This window comes from Poecilia latipinna, unplaced genomic scaffold, assembly GCF_001443285.1.
Source record: "Poecilia latipinna isolate Pla-1442-1.1 unplaced genomic scaffold, P_latipinna-1.0 Scaffold57, whole genome shotgun sequence".
Lineage (NCBI taxonomy): Eukaryota > Metazoa > Chordata > Actinopteri > Cyprinodontiformes > Poeciliidae > Poecilia > Poecilia latipinna.
The window spans coordinates 869,331-894,304 of record NW_015112673.1 but is presented as its reverse complement, the minus strand read 5'-3'; the positions used below and the strand labels follow the sequence as shown (position 1 = coordinate 894,304).

Below are 24,974 nucleotides of genomic sequence, written 5' to 3'. Positions count from 1 at the left end.
CCCACTTTCTTTCAGTTCCCCCCCTCCTCGTGTGCCGACGCCATGAACTCACCCCAGACCGGGCGTGTCGCAAGTGGACAGTTTGCGTTTGCGGTTTTCCGAGCTCAGAGGCTCCATGGAGTTGTCCCCCAGTCCGCTCATCGTGTGCACATATCAGCACCTGAGGGGAAGACGAAATAGCAACACACATTACTGGGATTATAAGGTCACTTATAGCCTTTTTAGACGGGGATACTCTGCTAATTGTGAAGGGAAGAAAGACAGTTGTCATGTAGAACGAGGCACGACTGTGAAGCAGCAGCCGCAGCAGCAGCAAAAGCATAAGGGGGGAAATATGCTTATATCATGCAAATCATATTCTCCTGGCAGCGACTGACGAACATAAACATGTCTCGTCAGCATCCTCCTCCTCCTGCTGCTGCTACTGAGTGGAGAATGTGAGGTTATGTTTGGTGTGTGTGGACCCGTGCATTCATGAGTTCATCAGTTCAGTCCACACACACACACACACACACACACCGGATTAGCAGTGTCTCTGATGATAAGCACAACTAACCCCGTCAGACAGGCGTCTCTCTCCCATAATGCATCACTCTTCGTCTCCAGGAAGTGAGCTGATAAAGGTTGTGGGGAAGATACGCAGATGGGATTGAAAAAAAGAGGAGGAGAGGGAAGGAGTGGAAGATATCAGCGAGGGAGGGAGAAGCCGGAGTGAGAAAGTGGCTGCTGATTGGTCACCTGCTTCGCCACGGCGACAGCAGCCGACTCTGGGGAAAGGTAGGAGGGAGGAAAGACAGGAAAGCAGAAGCATAGGGGGAGAAAAAAACCAGAGGGATAATCAGAGAGAGAACAAGAGAGAGAGAGATAAAGAAAGAGAGGAGGAACAGGAAGCAGGTGAAAGGAGGAGGAGGGAGGTGTGGAGCATCCAGAGCGTCTGGAGTGTGTTTTAGATGCACGTGTGCGGTGCAGAGAGCGCTGAACGCATCAGTGCCCCTCTTAACCTTCACAGCCAGCGCAGCTTTCTCATTCCATTGATTACATGGTTATCCTGTGACCAGAGGACTGCCTCCGCCGCATGGCAAATCAGGCCAGCAACAGGGGAGAGATGCCAGGCCGTTATTTAATCATCACGCAGCGTCGTCTCTGACTCCTTCATGGGAGATACGAGGAGCCCAAGAAGCCATGTAATTGAGTTTGTCTTCTTTGGCAACAAGGTCCTAAACACACCTTTCTTTCTGGGACAAACTCTCAGACATCAGGCATTAGGGATGCAAGTTATCAATTTATGAACTGACCTTATCAATCAGCTGACGATTAATTGATAAGATTGTCGACTGCCATTGAAGAGGGCTGAATTTTTCATAGTATGCTGAATTAAAATAAAGCATTATTTTGTGTCAGCTGTATTAAATGCTGACTGAGTAAACAGAAAATTTAACATAGACGTCTTTATAAAATATTAACACGGCAGCCACAGAGGGAACATTGGGAATTTCTTTAGTTTGTGTTCCCACGCAAAAGTATTGCAAGTAAGTTGATAAATTGTTTGCATCCCTCTTGCATGCAACTATGTATGTCTTGAATAAAAAACACAGCATTTTCTGGCCTGGTGACAAAAGGGTATACTTGTGCACTCTCAAAAGTGTTGCCCCGTCCCTTCCTCCACAAGTTTCTTTCAGATTTCTGCTTTAATCGTTCCCTGGAGTCCCTCCCATCAGACCGGCTGTCTGTCTTTGTCTACCTGCCTGCATCGCCTCTTGTCTAAACCCCTGGTTTGCTTCCTGTCTACCTGCCTCCCACTCTGCTGCTCTTCATTAGACAAAACCAGAAGGCGAGAAGCAAAGGGAGGAGGCGCAAAGTCGAGAGGATTGAGAACTTAAAGTGCTGGAGTAAAAACTCTGCCTTTGCTCTTGCACCGATCAAGCCCGCCTGCCCGCTCGCCTATTGATGGAGTTCTCAAAGGGGGAGCCGCTCTAATTGCAGAGTGAATGAGGCTGCCCCAGAGAATGGTTGATTAGGAGGCTGCTGAATGCCCCAGGGAAATGGGTCACCTCCAGCCTGGCGCAGGCCGCCCGCTTATTCCAGCACGGGGAGAAAGTCAATTACACGCTACAGGCATTGGGGCCTGGTGGCAGAGGGTGCAGCAGGGGCTGCGCTTGGTACAATGCAGCAGCGCTGTGGGGGGGTGAGATGAGCACAGAGGGGAAACAGGAGAGGGTGATGGCAGAATCGAGGGCAGCAGGAGGAAAATAGGAATGGGCATGAAGATGGTATTTTAAAAATCGAGTGGGCGGATAGAGTGGAGAGGTAAAAGGAAGTCCCTCAGCTTGATTCGCTCAAATTTATTCACTGCATGTTTTAGGTTAAGTTTGGGCCTAATGGGAAATAATTATCACATACAGTTAAATGTAAACGGAAAGATGCAGCCTGTAAATATGAGATGGTTGATCAGGTTCATATTCAATTTCTTCTCGTGTTACAACCACTAGTGATAAAATATTTCATTGGGATTTTATGTAGTAGACCAAATAAAAGTCTAAAAAAATGTGGAGCATAATTGCCTTCAATTTCTTTGAGTGGTAAGGAAAGGTGAGGTAATTTTATTCATATAGCAACAAGGTAGTTCATGAATTAGAAAGAATACAAACGAAAAAACAAAAACAAAAAGACAAAAAGGTAAGAGTAACAGCAAAAAAACAAAAAACAAAACAAAGAAGAACTACAAGAAGACTAAATATTGGTTCCCCATGTTTAATGAGAATAAGTAGTAGATAATTCTCTGAATCTTAAGTTTGTTCTTGGTTAGTGAAGTATAAAGCTAAAAGTTGGTTCTCCACGTTTGATTCTTGCTCTCGGTTGCTAAAAGGAGTTTCTCAGGTCTTGCTCCGATATTAAAAGTATAAAGCTAAATGTTGTTCTAAATTAATAAGTACTCCACAATTTATTCACGGTTTTATAACAGTAATAAAGTAAAAGGCATAAAGCTAAAATTACAATGTAGAACTATATTTTAACTGATATTTTTGCCCATTATCTTCCAGCTCCAGTACAGAAACGTATGTTTATCAGTGATGCCATTATCGATATATTACTCAAAAATTGTCTCAAAGCTACAGTATAATCGTTTATCACAATAATTTCTGGAACAATTTATCGTCCAGTAAAATTTGTTATTGTGGCGCCGTCCAGTTCCTCATCAACTCTGAACAAAACAACAAACAAACAGAAACATTCCCACAGCATAGTGCTGCTAAGGCAGCAGCTTACAAATCCCAGTAGGTGTAAACCATGTGGGGGATTTCCATGAACGACGGAGGGGAAGTCTTCTGCTTACAGGCTTTCAGAACCTAATTCTGCTTGAAAACTTTACCACAACTTTCTCCCTGACCTGTCTGCTGTGCTGGGCTGTTTTTTTTTTTTTTTTTTTGGTCCTTGTAATGCTGTTTATTCTCCAATAAACCAAAATAGGAAGACTGATGTTTATATGTAAATCTAAAAAGCATGCATCACTTTCCTCCCACTTTGTGCTGGTCTATCACATAAAATCCATGAAAGGTTGAAGTTTCAGTGTGAGAAAATGTGAATAGTTTCAAGAGATGTGAATACTTTAGCGGTTCCAAGTTGGAGCTGCTTGTTTGGATCAGCAGTAAAACGAAGAATCCGAAATGCATGTGAAACTAAAATCCTCTGGCTGATTTTACACCCCTCCACATATGTGGTGCCATGCTGGGATAAGCGCAACAGAAGAGTTAAGGAAACTTTACTAAGTGCCAAGTTTTCCTCAGATGGCTGAATGACTTCAGAAACCCCCCGTCCATGTCCTCAGGAAATTTCCAGCATCAGCATGGAAAATTTATGTCACAGAAAATCCAAACTGGTCCCTGTTTGGGTGTGGTGTTGCTTTCTGATGGGGCTGAACAAACTTCTGCATAAACTGGCTCTGTCTGAGTGCAATTCTGCATATAAACCTGCTGCTTTTCAGACTATATCTCTCTCTTTTTGAGATCCTTAGACGACATAAGGAAAACAGGGGAGTCTTTTAAGGTAAAAATGCTAAGAAGCACACCCAGCAGGACATCAGAGGTGTAAAAAAAGAAATGAAAGGGGAAAAGGTCTTGGTGGGAATTAAGTGCAAAAAGAAGAGAGACACAAGAGCCACTTAACTGGATAAGATTGACTTCTTCAGCGAGCTTGGAGGTTTAATCACATTGTTGAGATTCAATAAAGGCATCAAGCAGAGCGAGAATGCTAAAGGTCTTAATCAGAGCTGCTTTTAGAGGCTCGAATCATTCAAACTTATTTGTCAGGCACTTTTCATACAATGTTGTGCAAAACAAGGTTTTTTACAGGATTAAAAAGAGACCCTCCCACCCAAAACACTTAAAACATGTCAAAAAAGGTCAATGTGCACAAAAAAACCCCACGAATAAATATTCACAAAACCCATATAAAATAGTTCCAATACGATGGTGCATGGAAAATATACTGAAAACAATTTTTGTTGTTCAATTCGACAAAAAACCTCATCAGGAGGTAAAAACTATTTAGAAATCTGGCCAAGGATAAAAAGTCTAAATGATGTTAAAATGCTAAATTTAAAATTTAAGCACAAAACTTGCTTTTAACACTTTTGGTTGTTTTCAGGAGAGTCTGTTGCAGAAGTGACGATTTCAATGGTAAGAAAAGACAACAGCAAATATACCAGCCTGCAAAAAGTTAGAGCGTATTTAATGGCTCTGAACCGTGAACCATGAACTCTGACCTGACTCTCAAGCCTGATCTTGACCCCCGGGGTCACGACCTCCGCTGTGACCTGTGTGTTTTCCAGGTCAGAAGAATCACTGGATCAACACCGATGTGTCAACACCACGTTTAAAGCTAAAAGATCCAAACCCAACAGTGACCCTGGGAGTCCAGCTAAAGCTCACAATCCAGAGGTTAAAGGTTAAGCTGGAGAAAATGATCAAAATAAAATAACTGCCTCATAAATCTCATATACTCCAAATGATCCAAAATAACTTTTTATTTTTGCCCATTTGCCCTAAAAATTCATGTTTTCTAACCTACCTATAACTTAAATTTGGTCATTTTTGATGAAAATGACACTTCATTGAGAGTCAATGTATAATTTTAGAAGCATATTTATATTTATTTCCTGTTTATCTGATCCAAATAACTTTATGAACATGTTTTATGCCTAAGTGTGGGGGAAAAAACAGTTTTTACTTTCCTCAAAACCAATTAAAACCATTTATTATTTAACATTTTAGCTTTCAAATGTTATTTTAGCATAAAATTTAATTTTTCTAAGCATACAGCGCTGTAAAAACATTTTTCACTTTCTGACAAATAAACAAAGATAATTGAGGTGAACACAAACAGATGCTTTCAATTTTATTTATTTTTTAATATGTGAAAAAGTAATAGAGCCCTAAACTTAATGACTGATTGTGGCATAAAGATTTTTTCAATAAGTCTTTTACATCATTCTGGTCAAAGAGCTGTTTTATTTCAGCCACATAGTCTTGACTTTGACTAGGCCACTAAAAAACTTTAAGTTTTTAGCCATTAGGAGGTGGATTTGCTTGTGTGCTTAGATGATTGTCCTGCTACATAAGTTGAGTTCGGGCTTCAGGTCTGATCCGTTTTATTTTACTTTACATCGCCACCTTTTTTATCTTATGCAAAGCACTTTATATTGCCCATGCTGTGCATGCAAAGTGTTCTATGATTGACTGACAGGAAGTGTAAAAAACTTCTCCGTTCTCAAGCCTGGCCAGGATTTTTTGGGCAGCTTTTTCTCCTTAATAAATAAAATCATCATTTGAAAACTGCTTTTTTGTTTACTGAGGTAATATTTGGATGATATAGCATTTGTTTGATCGTTTATGACAGGAAATAAAGGGAAAATCCACAACTCACCTTAGCTTGCCAATAGAGCCAAAGCAACACTTAAAAAGTTTACAACTACAAGAAGAAAGGCTTGACACTTGACAAGGAGCCAAGTTTATCTTGCCACAAGTGAAGAGGATGACTAAAAGCTTCCAGTGTTTACAGAAATTAGATTTAAGCTCTTTACAGACATTAAATCATGTTGCTTCATTTCTACGTTAATGTTCTATAATTTCTTTGTAGTAAAATGTTCCTTAAACATCCCATATTATCATTTGGTACCAATTTATCTTCAATTCTTTTACATTAAAATCCAATATCTTGTATGCTAAAGTTTTGACAATCAAGAATGTGCAATGGGAGATTATTGTTTTAAAGTCTGAACAAAATGAAGGCAAGAAAGTCCCCAAATCCCTCCAGTGCCACAATAAAAGCAAATTTGCGAATGCATTCAATAATTTTACCCAAAAGCTTTTTAAAATGTGTAAGGAGTAATCCTAAAGTATTGCATGTTCATATAATGGATGCTAAACAGCAAATATTCAAGTGGAGAGAGTTTTCTTCAGTCACATCAGGCGGTTGTTCCTGACTTCACGTTTTAGCGCGTTGTTGCACAAATCACTGCAAAAAGCGACGAGCAGCAGATCACCGGCGAGCGAAGAATCAAAATGGATGAACGGCGGCTGCAAAAGCAAAACTACGGTTTTGGGGAGACAGAAAACACAGCTGAGAGACGACAGAACTCCCACAGCAGAGTGAGTCACGGCGTACGTGGGGGGATGTCTGAAACAATGCAACAAACAAGAATACGAAGCAGAGCGTTACTGAGGGCAGACGAGGAAAACATGAGCAACTAACGCCACCTTGATCCACAGTCAACCTACCATGAACTTCATTAACAAAGGAAGGATTATTCCTGTCTGAACATCATTATTAACCTCTAGGGAATTCCCACCCTGATCATAAAACGCCTCATTCAGGCCCCTACACTTTGAGGAACACAAAAGAGCTCGAGTTCATAAAAGAAAGTTTAATTTAATTAGAAAATAAAGATCTGTTTTAACAGCTTGACAGCTTCACCACTGACTGAAATGAGGAAACCGAGATGCTGGGAGGCATCAAACTCCTGAATGGATCCGTTTCTATTCTCTTCATTAAAGCTGACAAAACAGAGAAGACAGCAGGGTCAGAGCAGGCTGCTGCTGACAAAAGGCAGGAAGGTGAAGAGGTAAAGTGACAGAGAGAAAGAGAGAGAAAGGACACCACTGGATAAGTGATGCAAATAGCCGCTTGTCCGATGCTCTTTTATAATATCTGATGGCAAAATAGAGGCGCACAGCCCCGGTCTGGACATGTGAACTCACACTGGCGATGTGTCTCTAAGGATAACCACTTATCCAACCAGAAAAAGAAAATTTAAATATGTTTTCAGTCAGAAGATTACATTCGCTCATCATCAGTATGGATGTCGGAAAAATTGGGAGAATGTTTTCACACCTGATTTTCAAATTACCACATTTGTTGCATTCTCATCTGGTATGATTTGCTTTCACACTGAAACCATTTCACCTGTTCCCCCCCCTAACCTGAGGTGGCGCTGCACCGAAAATCGACATGAAAACCTTTGAGGAAGTCATGAGCGCGACTTAATTCTTCACGAAATGTAAAAGAAAATTAGTAGCATCAGATTTTAGCAGTTTTAGGATTTCTCTTTTGTCTTTGGCGAAAGACCACAAATCACTTCTCCCGTTAGCGCTAGACACATAGGTTTGTTTTGATTGTGTTTACCCAGAATGCTCTGCGCTATAGTTCACTTCCTGCATATGTGAATGCTGGTCCACTTGGCATTCACATATGGACTCAAGCTGCGCCAGAGTTCACTTCAACCAAACAGAAACTGAGGTTAGTAGGTGGACCAGAGTTTGCTTTTTTTCCTTTTCTTTTTAAACCTCCCCAAACGAACCAGACTTGCTAGGCAAACAAACTAGAGTTAATTAAAGCAGACTGAGGAGGGCTGCTGTGAATGCACCCGAAGTTATACAATTGATTTGGGGGGGTAAACTGCTTACACATTAAATAACATCAATCATTTTATAAAAAAATTCAAGATCGCCTTGAGAGCCTTTAAGATTTATTAGAGAACATTAGTGAACAATCAGCATCCTGAAGAACAAAGATAAAAAAGATAAAACTCCAGGGAGATTTAAAGCAGATTTAGGTTATAAACCAACATCGCAAGCTTTGAAAATCTCACACAGAACTGCTCAATCTTTCATAAGAGCATAGACAGAGTATGGTACGACTCCAGACCTGCCAAGACACGGTCGGCTGCCTTAACTCACAGGACAGATGAGGAAAGCCTTAAAACGAGAAGCAGCCGAGAGGCCCATGGTGACCATGGAGCTTCACAAATCTGGCTTTTATAAAAGAAGAGAGAAGAAGAGCATTGTTGAACGAAAGCCATAAGAGGTTCTGTTTGCAGTTTGCCTCGATTCATGCAGGGGACAGAGCAAACATGGGGAGAAGGTGCTCTGATAAGACGAGACCAAATGTGAACTTTTTAGCCAGAATACAACGAGTAATGCCAAGATAGCATTGACAGAAAGGTGACACCCTAAATAACGTCCAAACTGTGAAACATTCTGGTGGCAGGATCAAGCAGTGGGAAAACTTTTCTTCAACAGGAACAGGAAAGTGAAGAAAACCTGTTGGGAGGCTGAGTATTGTCATTAGAATGGCCCAGTCAAAGTTCAGCAGAGAATCTTTGGCAGCACTTGAAATGTGCTGTTCCAGACACTCTTCGTCTATTTTGCAAAGGTGAACAGGAAAACATTTCTGTCTGTAAAAGCTGAAGTATGTAACTTTTATAAGAAACATTTTTTAAGTATTTGTTGAAACTGTCACCATGTTTACACGATATGATAGAAGGCAGATAATGCGTGAAAAAACTGAGCTCCTCTGCCTTCTCCCAGTGCTAATTAGAAACAACTAATCACAGCCAGGAGGAAGGTCTTGGCGCTGTCAATCACCATTTTGTTTGGTGCTGCTCATCTATTTTTTCCCCTCCCGCTTGCTCTCTGCTAAGCTGCAGCTAGCATAGCCTGTCATGAATGCTAAGACGAGTTAGCATAGCCAAGGATGACGGTGGATAAACGTTTTTTCTGTAATGATAACTTGTTTTTCGTGAGGTTGATTGACAGCGCTGAGTCCCGCCTCCTGGCTCTGGTTGGTTGTTTTTGGTCTGGGAGCACTACATTTCTTCAGCACTGGGAAAAGGTGGAGGAGATCAATCTTTTCACAGATTTTCTGTCTCATTTCATTCTGTCATGACATGGTAACAGTTTTAACAAATATGCAAATAAACATATTTTTATAAAAGTTATATACTGCAACTTTAATGTATAAAAGTGGTAGAAAATCTGCAGCTGCAGTGAAAATTGGTTTCACCAACTGATCGGCTCAAATGGGCTGAATACACTCCACGTTTTTCAGATTCTTATTTATCTATTTTTATTTATTCAGCATTTTTCCTTCTAATAAACAATTAGGCACTATTCTGTATTGTTCTACAACATAAAATCAAATTAAAATTCGTAGTTGAAACGCCACAAAAGGTTCAAACTGTAAGAACACGTTTTAGACACTGTGTGAGTTTAGTTTTAGTGGTTGTAGAAAAACTCCATCTCTCGTCTGCCGAACTCTTAGTGCTTTCAGATTTTCCTCTTCCTCACTGCCCTCCCCCACTCCAAATAACTTCAACCCTCCCACCGTCACTCCTGCTGCCTGTGCAACAGCAGCATGTCTGCAGGAACATTTGTGTGAGAACGCACATGAGCAAAAGAGAAAGTGTGGTTTGGTGAAGCCTGGGTACAGTACTGTGTGTGTGCGTGTGTGTGTGTGTGTTGTTGTTACCTGCAGACTGAGGGTGGGGTGGGGGAGGGGGGAGATTAATGCTCTCCTACAGCCTCTGTGGCAGGTAGAGCACAAAGAATAATTTGATTTCTCCTTCTGTCTCCTTGCTGTCTTCCTCCTCCTTCCTCATTCTCTCGACTGTCTGAAAGTAGTCAACTCTCTTTCTTTCCTTTCCTATCACAAAACCCATCAGTTTTTTTTAAGCAAGCTCTTCCGCTACCCAAGATTTAGACCTTAAGCATAAATGCAAAAAAAACAACAAAAAAAACAAAAATAAAACATAAAGCAAAAACAAATAACATCTCAACAAAACATCCGCATAAGAAAACATGCAGTGTTCTCCGAATTTCAGTGTTCAGGTCAGGAGGATGTTGCAAGAATGTGGCAACAACAAGAAACTGAGTCTGACAAGCGGCTCATCCTAAACCCAGCAGGCCGTTACCATGCCAACCATACAGGATGTTAGCCCACCTTGTGATGGCGCCAAGATGACAGACGGTCAGATGGCCCCCTCCCCTCACTCTGGGGGTGTTCTCCAATCTGGGTTGATCAATTGACTCTGGAGAGAAAAAAGAAAAACATGCAGGAAAAGTTTAGCTCTCACGCTCACCAGTGTAAGTTCATTAGGGCAGTATTAATGAATAACCGGCAGCAGCCATATTAATCAGAAGCATTAAAAAAAAAAACCAAACAGGAGGCTGTGTTAGCTCCCTAATGAGTAAGGAACTATGAGAGAGCATCTGTATGCACTTTTGTCTTCATTACGGGTGCAGAGCACACGCACTGTGGCTCCTGCTCATTTGCATTGATGCCCAGACCACTCCCACTCACCAGACAAAAATGCCCGACCACACACGCACAACTACACACAGAAAAAGTGACGCTGAGACACAACTTTTACAGGAAGCCACACAGCTGAAACCTGAAAGTGGCACTTCTAAAAACCAGCCAATCAACAGAGAGCACCTCTGTATCTTTTCATCTAAAACAAGCCCTACAGATCCAGAAAAAGAGGAATGGTAACTTCAAGAACTTGATGTCAAAGATCTGCGCTTGAAGGACCCAAGAGCAAAAGTAGAACCCCCCACCCTGGCAGCAAACTATTAGGTTAAATTGCAGCGCTAATCCCAGTAGCATATAACAGACCAATTTGTGCCCATTTAGATCCCGATAAGAACCGGAGTGTGTTCGCCTGTGTATTTTGGCTAGACTGAGTTGTTGCAGTAGCTCAAGTGTTCTGTCTGAACAATCACAAGAGACTATTCCGTAGAGGTAAACAGTTCGTAACCATGAGAACACTGGGCGTTTCCATGACACCCTGTCATCCATGAAGCACACCAACAGGAACGCTCATCTTCATCTGTCTTTGCGCATCAATATTTTTGTGTGCGTATGTGTGTGTGTGTGTGTATGTTGGTTGGTTTTTACATCATGAAGGGGTCCAGACCTCTCTATGATACGTACTTTGGGGACATTCTGTGAATGTGGGGACCAAATAGCTTTTCCTGCAGCTATGATGTAGTTTTTGAGGATTACAGTAGAGGTTTAAGGATTATGGCCACAAAAGCACAAGGTAAAGGTCAGGATTAGTTAAGTGCATGACCCTTCGCATTTATACCCAACTTCTGAGAAAAATTTAATATTAAGCCTGTCATGATAACAAATTTTGCTGGTTGATAAATTGTCCCAGTAATTATTGCAATAAATGGTTAGAGGAAATTTTGCTATAAGTCAAATTGTTAAATATATATATAACAAATAAATAATTTGAACTTAAATTAGTAATTCAAGAACATTGATTTTAGCTTCAAAATTCCCACAACTCCCTCTAGGAAGATGTTGCTGTGTGAACAAGTGATGGTACTTATGTTGCATCCCATTTTCCACAAAAGTTGGAACTTAAACATCAGAATAAGGCCAAACCTGGTTTAATTATGTTTTGGTTGCAAGTAAGAAAACCAAAAGAATTTGATAATTGCTGTTTAAAAGCATTCTTGTTCTTCATTAAAGTGACATTTTTCCAAATGGAGGTTTAAAACAGTTTATCCAAATAAAGGGTGAATATGTGGAAAAGTAAATTGTGTCAGCTGTTATGTACAGTAGAAGATCTGTGATGCTGTGGGTTTGTTTATAGCATTTTAAACTCTTCACAGTACTGTAACATTTAGACAAAACAATGGGGGATTCAGCCAGAAACTAAATATTTAACTTCTTCTTTGGTCATTTCAATGCACAGACCTAATTCATGTGAAAGCCTGACAGAAAATTAGGGCACCATACAACAATTATTTTAGAAATTTTATTCTGATGATTAATCAATTAAATTGGATTAAAGAAAGTTTATGTTAATTTCAGTAATCCACCACAATTAGTATGATTATTTTAAGTCTTCATTACTCTTTAACTATCATGATAAAAAGTGTTAGACCATAAAATTTCTCAATGAAGAATCTTGTTTTAGAAATACATGATTGTAATAAGTTCTGCAATCAAGTACACTTCTATTTTTCTTGAGCGGACATGCAGAACATCGCAGCAGTGCGGGCACGTTTACAACCAAATCTCCAAGTCCAGTTCAAGTGTGTGTATGTTTGCATGGCTGATCTCATGCCTGGAGTGGCTGCAGTGTGTATGTTTATGTGTGCGAGTATGTTAGCACGTGCCTGACCGCTGGCTGCACCCCTGATTGGGAGCAGATGGGGACTGTCGGGAGTGTGCATGTGTGGGTTAGTGGGCAGGAAGGGAAAGGAGGAGGAGGAGGAAGAAGAGGAGGAAGAGTGGGTGCTCTAGTTTAGGTGATGTATGGTACTCTCACAAATCAACAAAGACCCCACTTCAAATTATGCGTTTCCTATTAATTGCAGGGGTAGAAAACAGAGCCAACAAATCATTGTTTAAGTTGGGAGAATCTATAGATCTGCATTGATAAAGACAAACAAACTGATTCGTTTTTTTACACGTGTTAAAAGGTTGTAATTTGGGACACACACGAGCAAGCCCTTTAGTACTTTTAGTGTGATTATTACACTTCTTTGTGCTCACTTTCACACAGCCATGAAAGGCAGGAATGAATGAAATGATAGTTAACGGCATGTGGGGTTGCTCATACCGGCGTAAAGCCTTGAATAAAAAAGCGGTGTGAATGAGCTTAAGATTGTGAATCAATGGAGAAATGTTCGGCTCGCAGATGCCAAGGTCTTCTCACAGTCAGCTCTAGTATTAGAAACCTCTCTCATCATCTCCCTGCGCTTGACAGCCAGAAAGCTGAATAAAACCTCCGATAGCATTCTATAAATTTTTACTAGCTTGCCTTTTGCCAGTGCACTCGAGCAATATAATAATCATCTTTCAGTTGTAAAAACACAAATTAAAGGTCCAATAAAGACGCACCTCAAGTGCAATTTTGGCTGTGACTGCTTGAACAGAAGCTGCTAGTTAGCCTGTGCTGATTAGCAGCAAAAAGAGACTCGCATGTGCTGCAGAGATCTCATCTCAGTGACATTTCTGCATTTCCAACTGTCAGAGAAACTGATTTAGTTTGGTGGTAGGTTTCCAAAGAAAAATCTTTCCACGGCTTCCAGGACAAACAGATGAGTCGTTGTGGAAAGCTTTTGTGAAAGTCATGTCTGACTGCCTTACAACTCACCCAAGATCGGTACCAGACAGAACTCGAGAAACACTCAGAGTTCTGGTTCAGCAGAGATCAAGCAGACAGGCAGATAGACATATATATAGATCAATGGATGATGGACAGGCCGATGAATAGATAGATAAACGCAACATTGACACAACGGGACAGGGAGTAAAGACGTGAAAAATACTTCCACACTTATGACACTTCTCTAGACTGCATAGGAACCTTGAAGACAGCTTAAAAATGTCTCGAGTATGACACTAACCTGGGTCCAACATAGCCATAGCAACTTATATACACAGACACACACACACGCAAAAAAAAAAATCAGAAACATGGATAAAGAACAGGTTCAATTACTGTTTTAAACATTTAATCAAAGAACTACACTAACAGTATTAGGATTTAGGCAACAAGATCCCCAAAAAAGAGAAAGTAATCTTTTGCATTAGGGCTGTCCAACAGAAACTGTTTCAGAGGTTTTGTGGTTTTATAAAATAAAATGTTGTAAAAAGGAGACAGGCTATTGTATTTGCTCTTTTTCCAAAATATATTTCATGACAATTAGTTCCCAGCATTGGAGCAAATAAAATAAGCAATCTAGCTGCTGAATGTTTGATGTCAAGTTGAGCTCATTGCTGGGATATCTGTTCAATGGAAAAAGCGGGCTCTGTTTTTGTAAGCATTTCCAATTGTAGAAATACTTTATTATATGATGAAGGCCAGATAATCTGGAAATGACCCCATAACTTTATCTGACAGATTAGCAGCAACAGTTGCATCTGTTTAAAATCACAGTCAGTGTATTTTCTCATTAGCACACTGGTTCATGACAGCAAACTGGCAGAACCTCTTCAGTGACGCCAATGATTGAAAAATCAGGAGCAGTGCAATTGCAGCACCTAACTGCAAATTGCCATTTTAACTATAAAATTTTATGAAATGAGGAAGACTAGGCTGAATGTTGGCTTTTTGATTAATTTATTGTTAGTATTTTATTAGTTAGTGTTAGTTATTTATTGTTTATCTGACATATTTCACCAATTTTTAGAACATATAAGGTCAAATAATTTATTGCGTATTCAAATTTATCTTGAAAGTGAAGATGAGATTTAGCTTCCTCTAAAGGATTGATGAACACTGTGCTAGTCTCCAGAGCCTAATCCAACATTTGACATTAATTTTAATGCAAAAGCCCCTCCCAATCCAGATTTAGTCCATAGTTTATGGTGGTCAGGATAAAACCCCACAGGGTTTCCCATCTGATTGAACTCAAGTCTTCAGAAATACAAATAACTTGAATTTGTGTTATACAATGATATTGAAAAAGGAACATTTTTGAGCAAAAGCAGTTAAAATCATGAAGCTTTTAAGCAAAGAAACATTTTATTGAATTTGATCCAGTACGAAATCCTCTTACGAAAACCCAATCCTTTAAAATCCCTCATCAAATCTGATTAGGTTTAGCTTAAAACATTAGCAATTAAGTTAAGTTTTAAGGAGCTACAACTTAACACTTTAATCACACTTTCTTCGGAGTAGTTAACATTAGTGAGAAGCTTTAAGCTAAAAATCAGAAAACAGCCTGGAGACAAATATTATACATTTATGAATGACATAATTTATTTGTAATTTAAGTCACAGTTTATCAACTGATTTTTGTTATATTTTGGTTTGTAACAACCAGGGAAACAGAAAAAGTAAGAAGGACACATTACTAAGGCAAATCATTTATTAATTGAAGGGTGTTTCAGTCATTGAGTTGGAGCTGCTGACACACACTCAAAATTTGTGCCTGACTCATAAAAGTTGGCTGCTACTTACAACTTTTTGTATAAACAAGATTGTTTGTGTAGCACTATTTTTTTTACTATTTACCCTGGGTTACATTTGCCATTTCAGCGGAAACTTTGAGTTTTTATGTCAACTCTATGTCATTGCTTAGACCTTGGTGCCTGCATCATTCCCACCCTCTGCAGAGCAAATGACTGCAGGGTTGCTGGGTAAAAACAATCAATCCTGCAAAAGAAAATCTCCAAAGAGTGTGCAGCCTTTGGAAATGATACAATGTGTGAATCAAAAGTTGATGGATTGGAAGTCAGCTTGAGCCTTGGAAAAGAGCTGACAACTGTTTTCTTCAGAGTAAGAAGCACAAAAGCAATAGCAGTTGTTTCTGGTATTTTGTTTACATTTTTTTTTTATCCAAAATGTAAATATAAAGTTACATTTTGTCTACTTTGCATTTTGCAGCCAAATAAGGCAGGCAAACCCACCAAGACATTGTTTCTATACCAGCATAAGACATAGATGTGTTTGCCCAAGGTGAGACCAATATGTCCCTTCATTACTTTTAATTTATGGTTGTTTTGTAATTAATAATTTTACTACTAACAACACGGGAGGGTGCTGCATCTTTTGAGTAGACCATGTGTCAGTTCATGTTGATACACTTTGTTTTCTATTACTTACTCATTTTTATGTTTACCATCAGAAAAATGTAGGTAAATGACTGAAATGAGGTAAAATATTAAATCTTGAGACATGTTACCATGATATTGTGCAGTCCTAGTAACCATTTTTGATATATTCCTTTTGTAAATACAATTTTGAGAAGTGTGGTGTGCATTTGCAGTTTTTGTCCTATTCTAAATAAAATGGCTTCCTACTAATAATAAAATAAATAGAATCTACTTGGTAGTAATTTAATTTCAGGATAAATACAGTTGTTCTGCGAAATGCTCAGAGGTTTGTTCCAATATGAAGATCTGGTCATATGAGAAGAAAATTGACTTTTTATATCATGCAAGCTAATGAAATGAAAAACGGAAACTATCACCTCGAGCATGCGTTCCCAGAGTGAAACATGGTGGTGGGAACATCATGCTATGGGAATGATTTTCAGTAGAATCAGAGAAGATGTTCAGCATGGATGGAGCTAAAAACAGGAAAGTGCTAGAAGAAAACCTGCAAACAGGTAGCGACAGACCTAAGACAGGAAGAGAGGTTCACCTTCCACATGGACAAATACTGAAAGTACGATTACGTACTACTTTGTAATGGTTAACCATATACAGTCCCAATACTATAAAGTTTGTTTATTGTGAAGTTACAAAATGAAAGTGGAATGTGAGCAAAACATGTCCATTGGGTATGAATATTAACACTATTCTCATAAAAGGTTAAAAGGTTTTCACAGACATTAAAAGTTGATCCACAGCTACAGTTTGTGTCTTAGTGACCTTTTACTCTTTTTCCTCATTTTACCTATTTCATTTATTCTTTTCTGTGGAATGATTTTAATCTAGCAGAAATCCCATTTGCTAGCCTTTTACACAACAGCACAGTGAGGAAAACCTAACAGTACATCGTATGGAAGTGTTTGCACTCTGGATGACTCTCATTCAGCCCCCGTCCAGCAAACCCAGCGAACACATTGGAGTAAAATACGAGCTAAGCCACATATTGGCACCTTGCCTCCTCTTAAACAAATCAGACCATGGAGACTAATAAAAATATGTCTGAGAGCAACCCTTGCTTCCACAGACAAGGAGGTACCAAAGAGGGGAGCTAGCTATTCTCAGCTACCCTGCAGAAGACCTAATAGTGCTATTCACAAGAAGCAAAAAGAGCAAGCCTCACCTGCACATGCATACATACACAACCGCCCTTCATTACAGCTAGATGTTGCTTTGGTTTCATATCGTTCTTTGTGTCTCAAAAAACAAACTCACTTGTTGGAAACAAATTGCTTCTTTAGCTCAGAGACAGAGTGAGAGTGAGGTCCATCTTTAGACCAATTACTGCCATCACAGAATAGAGGCGGCTGCGTCAAACTTCACACTCCAGAGAGGGAAGAGATGGGGTGGCGGATGAAGAAAAGCAGAGTGCCTGTCTGGCTCAAGGAAGAAACAGACCAAGCAGGTCTGAAACTCAAATTCATCCAAGCATCCAGGGTGTGTTGGCTGTTTGCTGCCATCATAAATAGATTTACATTAAAAAAAAAGAGCTTCAGGTATGTGAATGATTCATCCTCACCCAGGGATTCGAGTGCAACATTTTATTACCTATAGTCCTAATAATAATATGCAGAGATACAGCAGCGAATCTCTGATGGTTGATAAATCTCAAGCAAAAAACAACCGATTTGTTATTTTGGTCCCTTTTTGTACATTAATATGCTGTTGTTAGTTTATAAATCACTGAATGGCTTAGCATCAAAATACATTAAAGATCTACCATTGTTGTAGCAACCATCCAGACCTCTCAAGTCTTCTGGTTCTGGTCAGCACAATCTACAATCCACAAATCTGGAACAAAGGTGCAGAAAACTGCAAAACAGCTGAAACACTGAGTTCCTTTAAATCATGACTAATAACATGTCTAGAGTTGCTGTTGAGCCACAATAAATAAAACATTCACCAACATATTCGATGTGAATTGATCAGTAAAATTTAATGTTTGTTACTGGTTTCATAATTGGTAATTATTTTATAATTTTTGTGGGCTAAAATACAACCATTTTTACTGTCGAGCTGTTATGTTTGTCTAATATTAATTGAGAATTCATTTAGAACTGGTTGTACCGTTACCCTTTAATGGCCATTAATCCTCCATATTTTGCTTAGCTACTGCTAATATTCCTTATTTAAAATTAACCCATATTTTCCCCCAAATTCCTTTGTTTTGCACTCATTGAAGAAATATTTGATCAAAAGACGTAATCTGCTTCCCAAAATTATCTAAAGATCCTAATCTTTAGATATTTTATGTTTTAATGATTTTTTATGACATCTTTTTATGTTTTTAAGATGTAAAACACTTTAAGCTGCATTCATTAATTGATCGATTACTTACAAAAGTAATCAGGAAGCCACTAGTAACTCTGGAGGAGCTGCAGAGATCCTCAGGTGAGTTAACATGAAAGCTATTAGTCATGCACTCCATAAATTTGGCCAAGAACAAAAACTTTGTTAAAATAAGAAATCCTGTTTGCATGTAGGGATAAACATGGAGGTGGCAGCATCATGCTATGACAATAGGAAGAAAAATACAACATATGTGGGGGAAAACAGCCTGTTAGATCCCGCAAAAGACTTGAGACTGAGATTACCTTCCAGGAGGACCAATCTAACAAACATAAAGCCATAGTGTCAATAAAATGGGTTAGATCAAATATTGTGCGTTAGAATGGTCCAGTCAAAGTCAGGACTGAAATCGAATTGACATTTGCAAAGAAGCATGGGCAAAAGCTGGCATTGGGATAAAAATGGGGGGAAAAAATGTGTGGAACTGCATTATGGGTTTTGCAAGACACTATAGATAGCACTAACACAGTTCATAGTTATTCAGTCTAAAGCAGCAAAGTCTTTTGTTTTTCAAAATTGTGTAACTTCATGTGTTATAACTGATCAGCCTCACTTAGGAAAGATCCCTAACTTAAAAAAATTCCACCATTAAAAAGTTTTGCTGAGTTGTAAACACATTTTGCTACAGCACCTGAAAAAAAAAAAAAAAGAGTTGTAGACAATACGGAAACCTAGGAGCATTCCAGTGTGTCGCAAATGTTACAGAAAAACTAAACTTCTCTAAAAAGAAATGCCTAGTACGGCATGGGCATACTCATTTGTCAACTTCGGCTAAGATGAGAAGAATACTGCTGTACAGGAATAAATTCTATGAACATGTTGAAAACTTTACTGGTCCTCACCAACTATGCCAGGTTTACGTGCTGCTATATCAAAGGGATTCATTTTATTAGAAATGTAACAATTAACAGGGTCATGCCTGAATGCTGAAAACATGTCATTAAATGAAAAAGTAACAAACCTAATCTGGTTGAAAAAGAATTGAAAACGTCAGTTCTTTTTGCTTTTAACTGGCCTGTTAACTAAATTAAAAATAAACAATATCCGTTTTATGGTTGTGGTTGACTTTAATAAGCCATACAGTGCAATCAAAGAGTCACCTCCCTGTCTCTTTAACCACAAACTTGATTGTTAATCTGCTGCCACGGCAACAATCTACGCAAAGACCGACTAGTTGATGCTAGTTGATGAAAACAACAGTGCAAGCTTGCATAAAGACCTAAAAACTGGATTTATTACCGAATTTTATTAGACTTAAGGTCTTGTAACTGTATTTTGCATCACTGGCCTGTCTGTATATATAACCACTGCTAGAAAAAACCCTCTTGCACAGACCTCCATCTGTTAGGCTGTTTGATAAAAGATGTACTGAAAAATTGTCACATTTATGTAAATTAATTTGGTCTAACTGAAGTGTTTTGTTTAGCTAAAGGATGAAATTGGCTCAGTGAGAATCTCTTTAATCCAGAAACTGTCTTGTCATTAGAGGCAGTAAACTGCATTATGGGCTCCATGCACTGAAACAGACATATTACATGTTTATTGAAAGTTAAGGCAGATGTGCAAACATTTCAGATATGCAACCAGCTTTTACTATGCAATACAAACAAGCTAGTACAAACTGCTTTCTGTTTTATTAGGACTTTTAAGAAACATTTACAAGCAACTGTGTAAAAACATACATTCATTCAAATGAATCGGTGCTTTAAACTCTTCAGACAAAACATGATGTGGAAAACACCTACTCAAATGTTATTTATTTTCACTTCTCTCATTTTACTCATTTACCAGGAGAAACAGGAAGGCTGAACGTATTACAGCAAAGTTTTTCTCAATTCTCTTATTCCAAAGTTTATGTAAGTTAAAAGAAATGGCCACCAAACTAGTCCTGTGTGAGAGCATTACAGCACACTAAAGTCAGGGAAAAAACAGTATGGTATAAAATAAATACAAGCAAAAGTACTTAAAAGATGTCGTTCCTCACAAGATTACAGATAAAAGTCTGTCTAGGTCAACTAGCACTTCTGCCAGTATTCGAGTGCGGTGACATAAAAGCCTGTTTGAGTCTCCCTAACTCTTTTAACAGGTTTTATTTTACTATTTAAAGTGAGAGCTTAGTGAGAGCACACCATTTTCTTGTCCACCTCTACCTTCCTCTTCTCGCTTGTTTTCCGCTTCAACAAAGAGGAAGCGGCTCTAAGCGACCTCCTCCATCTATTTATTTGCTCCGAGTCCAAAGAACTGCAAAGCATCAGGAATAAAACAGTAGCGAAAGGGTTGGAGACAGGTACACAAACACACACTGCGAATTCATCTGCGCACACGTGGATGCGACTCGCACACAAACACACACTCCTGGTTGAGCATCTAAATCACATTAGCCGCCTGCCTGCCATCCATCACTCCCACAGACAAAAGCACATGCAAGGGAGGCGGGGGAACTGCATGGCAACATGTATAACCGCACGCAAACAAACACACACGATCGGTCATAGAGCAGCAAACACACCTTGAAACCAGGAGACAGCACACAGGAAAACGCAATCTCATTACGAACAGTCACAAATCAACTTCCATTCGCTCCCATGCACATCACTGTCAGCTCACATCTATCGCACGTTTAGAGATGGGCTCATTTGCAGAGCTGTAGCTGCTCACTCCAAAGTTACACAGAAATCAGAAACAAGAACAGCCAAACAACAACATACTATGGTTGCTTTGAAAAATTTAAGAAGAACGAGCTAAACGACACGTTGGGTAATATTTTGTGACTTTATCAATCTTCCTTCCTATTAGAGGGGGAGGGGTTCCCACCTCCCAACGCTCTGTTTGCGTAGATGTTTGTAGACCCGAGTGTTTGTTGGAGGCGCCTGTTGTCTTGAAGATGGCGTGTGCCTGTGGGGTGCTCCTTACCTGATGGGATGCATGGTGGGAGTGTGGATGTCTATGTATGTTTGCATGTGTGTGTTTTATCTAATGAGCTGTCTCTTGGGTGAAGTAATTACCTAGTAAAGCAATAAAGGGGTCAAAAAAGGAGAGGAGAAAAGATGGTTTAGGGAAGCAGGACAAACTACAAGCTTGCTATTTATCTATCCATCTGTCTATCCATCCATCAATCCATTTATCCATCTACAGCTTCTAAATGTACACTGCTCAAAAAAATAAAGGGAACACTCAAATAACACATCCTAGATCTGAATGAATGAAATATTCTCATTGAATACTTTGTTCTGTACAAAGTTGAATGTGCTGACAACAAAATCACACAAAAATCATCAATGGAAATCAAATTTATTAACCAATGGAGGCCTGGATTTGGAGCCACAAAATTAAAGTGAAATGTTCCCTTTATTTTTTTGAGCAGTATATATTCCGAAGTCTCCTCTCTTAGCTCGAGACAAAGAACCTTGCTCTTCTTCTCATCCCCAACTACCTGATGCAGTTATAAATGCTAAGAGTAATAATTGTGTAAATCTCCAATAGAAGACTAGTAGAGAGTAGTGTTCAAAATTTGCAACTTAATTCCCTCCTATGCCTCTAAATGTAACCCCTAATAATAATAAACAAGAGTGTCCACTAGGGGTGCATTTATATATCAGTCAGCCGATTTCCTTAATTTTGCATGATTGGTGATTATCTACAGATTTTATCGACTTCACCGAAGGTCTAAAAACCAGCCAAGGTCCTCTTTTGCTCTGCTCCGAGACACTGAATGAGTCATGTTTGTACGTTAGCAATAGTCACTCCACTGGTGCCAACTCAGTGACTTTCTTGGAATATTTAGAAAAATTTCAGACAAAAAAAAATTCAGTATCGGCCAAAACCGGAATCAAACAAAAAACTGGCATCCAAACCCCTAACCCTAGACAAGTGTGTCCACCTTATAGACCCACTTGTCTTCAGAAGGTCAGTATGGTCCTAAATAAAGTAGCTAAACAAGTGCACACACACTTGCAGACGGGAGTATCGCCTTTATTCCTAAAACGACGGCTAGAAATAAATATTTTGAACACTGTCAATTACAGATCTTAGAGCAGAATCAAAAATCTGCATCAGCAGGTATAACGTCGATAAAACATCCCTGCATCTCCATTTTCGCTGGCGGTGTGCATCTTCAGTCGGGCCTGGTGCGTCTGCTTGTGAACAGCAGTGAGGATTAGACAGTAATTCACCTCACTGTACAGCTACAAAACGGCTGCTGACAAAACGCATCTGCAAGACTGTGTGTCTGCCCACGTGGCATCAAAGCAGCGAGCGACTCGACTGCTCCTTTACTTGGCTCGTACAATCGTTTAAAATCATCTGCACACGCACACTCGTACGCACATACCCCCGGCCGTTTGATGTGTAATGAGAGAAACCATTAGCAGTAAAAATGGGCTCTCCCCGCCCCACTGCTCAGCAGATCTTAGTCAGAGCTGCCGTTACATGTCTATTTATACATTCACTCCTCTTTGGATTTTCTTCCCCTCTAACAGAGCACAGTTTGTGCACAACATAGTCAACAATCCTGCATTCCTCCTGCCCTTCTCTCCCCATGTCTTCTTCTGCTGCTGATTCCCTACCTCTCTCTCTCTCTCCTCTTCCCATCCCCCCCTTCTCTGGCAATCTCCTCCCACTCTATACCCTTCCCCCTGCTCTTTCCTGCTCTATACCTCCCTCCCTCCTTCCCTGTCTCATCAGGCTATATGCAAGCAAGGCACAAATTCATCAAGAGGAGGGAGGGAGGGAGAGAGGGAGAGAGAGAGAGAGAGAGAGAGAGAGAGAATAAAAACTAGAGAAAAGGGGGGAAGAAATGAAAGGGAGCAAAACAAGACCAGATGACAAACAAACAGGGAGTAAAAAGAGGAGCAAGGCAGAAGATGGAGGATGGAGAAGGAGTAGGAAGGTAGTGCCGAGAAGGAGGCGGGAGACGATCGCTCTCGATACAGCGATGGGCGTTCCTCTCTACGGCTCCTACGAGGTCAAAAGTTTACAGTGGTTTTAATTTCACCTTTCAGCAGCCAATCAGAACGCGTCTCCGGGTGCTGGGGGAACTTTGACCTACTCCAAGAATGTGACTGGAAAGATCCGAAACTCGGTTTTTCTTCTAAACCAATCCTCTCCTTTCTTATCACTTTGGAAATGTGTGGGGGCGGGGGGTTTCAGAGCAAACCTGTACCTGTGTTTATTTGAAAAGACTTTAAAATAAACACAGGTAAGGAAAATTATTTATTTGAAAGGATACTAAGAAAAATAATAAAAGAAACAAAAAAGATCTACAAAATGTTACATCACAGGGCAAGCCAAAGTCCATGTTAAGGTCACTTCCAAACAACACACACGTAAATACAGCAGCGACACACCCCACATGCTGCCAGAGCGCCGTGTGAGGGTGTGTGTGCTCATCCACATGCCAATGCAGGGGGAGGAGGCTGCAGTTAGATCATAGCACCAGGCAGGGGAGGGGCGGCCCTGCAAAAAGAGAGTGGGCATCATGTCAGGCAACGACACGTAGAGCGGCTGCGAGCCGCTCGTAAGGAGACAAGGAAGTGCATATTAATCATGTGCGTGTGTGGTGTGTTTGACTAATTAACAGCTACTGAAGAAGCTTCCCGCTGCTCTATTCTCCACACATCAGCAGCACAACTGCGGCTGCATCCACCTGGCTGCAAGGCGCGCGCACGAGAGCGCATTTCCTCTGAGGGAGCAGCCGCCGTGAATCTTCTGTAGGAGTCCAGACAAAAACTAGACAAAGCAGATGGCGAGACGAGACGAGATATACGGCCTGCTTCCACCTGTGGCGGACTTTCGCCTCGCAGACGCTGCTTTTTCACTCAGCTCTCCGGGCACAGAGAGTGAAATACATCCACTACAACAGCTGCACATGAAGGACAGGCGCTTTGAAACGCTATAGGTCCAAATAAAAGAGCAAAAGCAAATCAATAACCCAGAACCTCAGCTGCTCTCACAGGCTGAATATAACCATTTATAGAAGCCGTACGAGCAGAAATATTCTACTTTCAGATGTAGAATAACTCCGATTAGGACAGGACAACCAATCAATAGCAATACATATCCCAATAAATATGTCAATAGATAATCGATCTGATAGAATATCCAATTTATAGAATATTCACTGATAACCGCATGGCAGAGGAATAATTTTAGCCTCTCAACCTCTCATGTCAGCTAAGCAAGGATCGATGGGATCAACTAACTCACTCCCTCTTTGGTTACCAAGCAACTCACTCATTCATTGGTTACCTAGCAACAACCTGCTGGATAACCTAGGCAAGTTGAGTAACTTGTACAGTTTCAGATTTTGCCAGCTCTCAATGTCTCCATACCTCTTTAATATCTTACAAGTAAAACCTGAAAAGTCAAATCAAACAGAAAAAAAACAACGTGCTGTTGAAACTAAAGTGGTTTCAAACCCATTCAAGGAGACATTGATGTGATGATGTCCTTCTTTCTGAGCTACTCTTCAGAGTTAGAAAAAAAAGGTCAAATAATGACACAAACTCTCAAACCTGACTAACTTTCTCTGGTTTAAAGGTCACACTTTGAAACCTCTCCACCTCAAGCAGTGATACCCATAGGTTTGAGGCTACACAATACAACCCCTGGCAAAAAGTATGGAATCACCAGTCTTGGATGAGCACTCATTCAGACATTTCATGCTGTAAAAC

General features: G+C 40.0%; 1 protein-coding gene across 3 annotated transcripts in view; it reads right to left on the bottom strand.

Annotated features, from left to right (window-relative positions):
• LOC106961324 (nuclear receptor coactivator 3-like) overlaps nt 1–24,974 on the bottom strand; it is an 80,284-nt gene that overhangs the window by 25,484 nt on the left and 29,826 nt on the right. For all 3 annotated transcript variants that reach the window (XM_015054983.1, XM_015054992.1, XM_015054975.1), the window contains exons 2-3: nt 10,276–10,363; nt 53–160 (exon numbers count right to left, since the gene is read on the bottom strand). In XM_015054983.1, coding sequence (XP_014910469.1) covers nt 53–141 — 89 coding nt within the window. In that variant the 5' untranslated portion in view covers nt 142–160; nt 10,276–10,363. The remainder of the gene's footprint in view (nt 1–52; nt 161–10,275; nt 10,364–24,974) is intronic.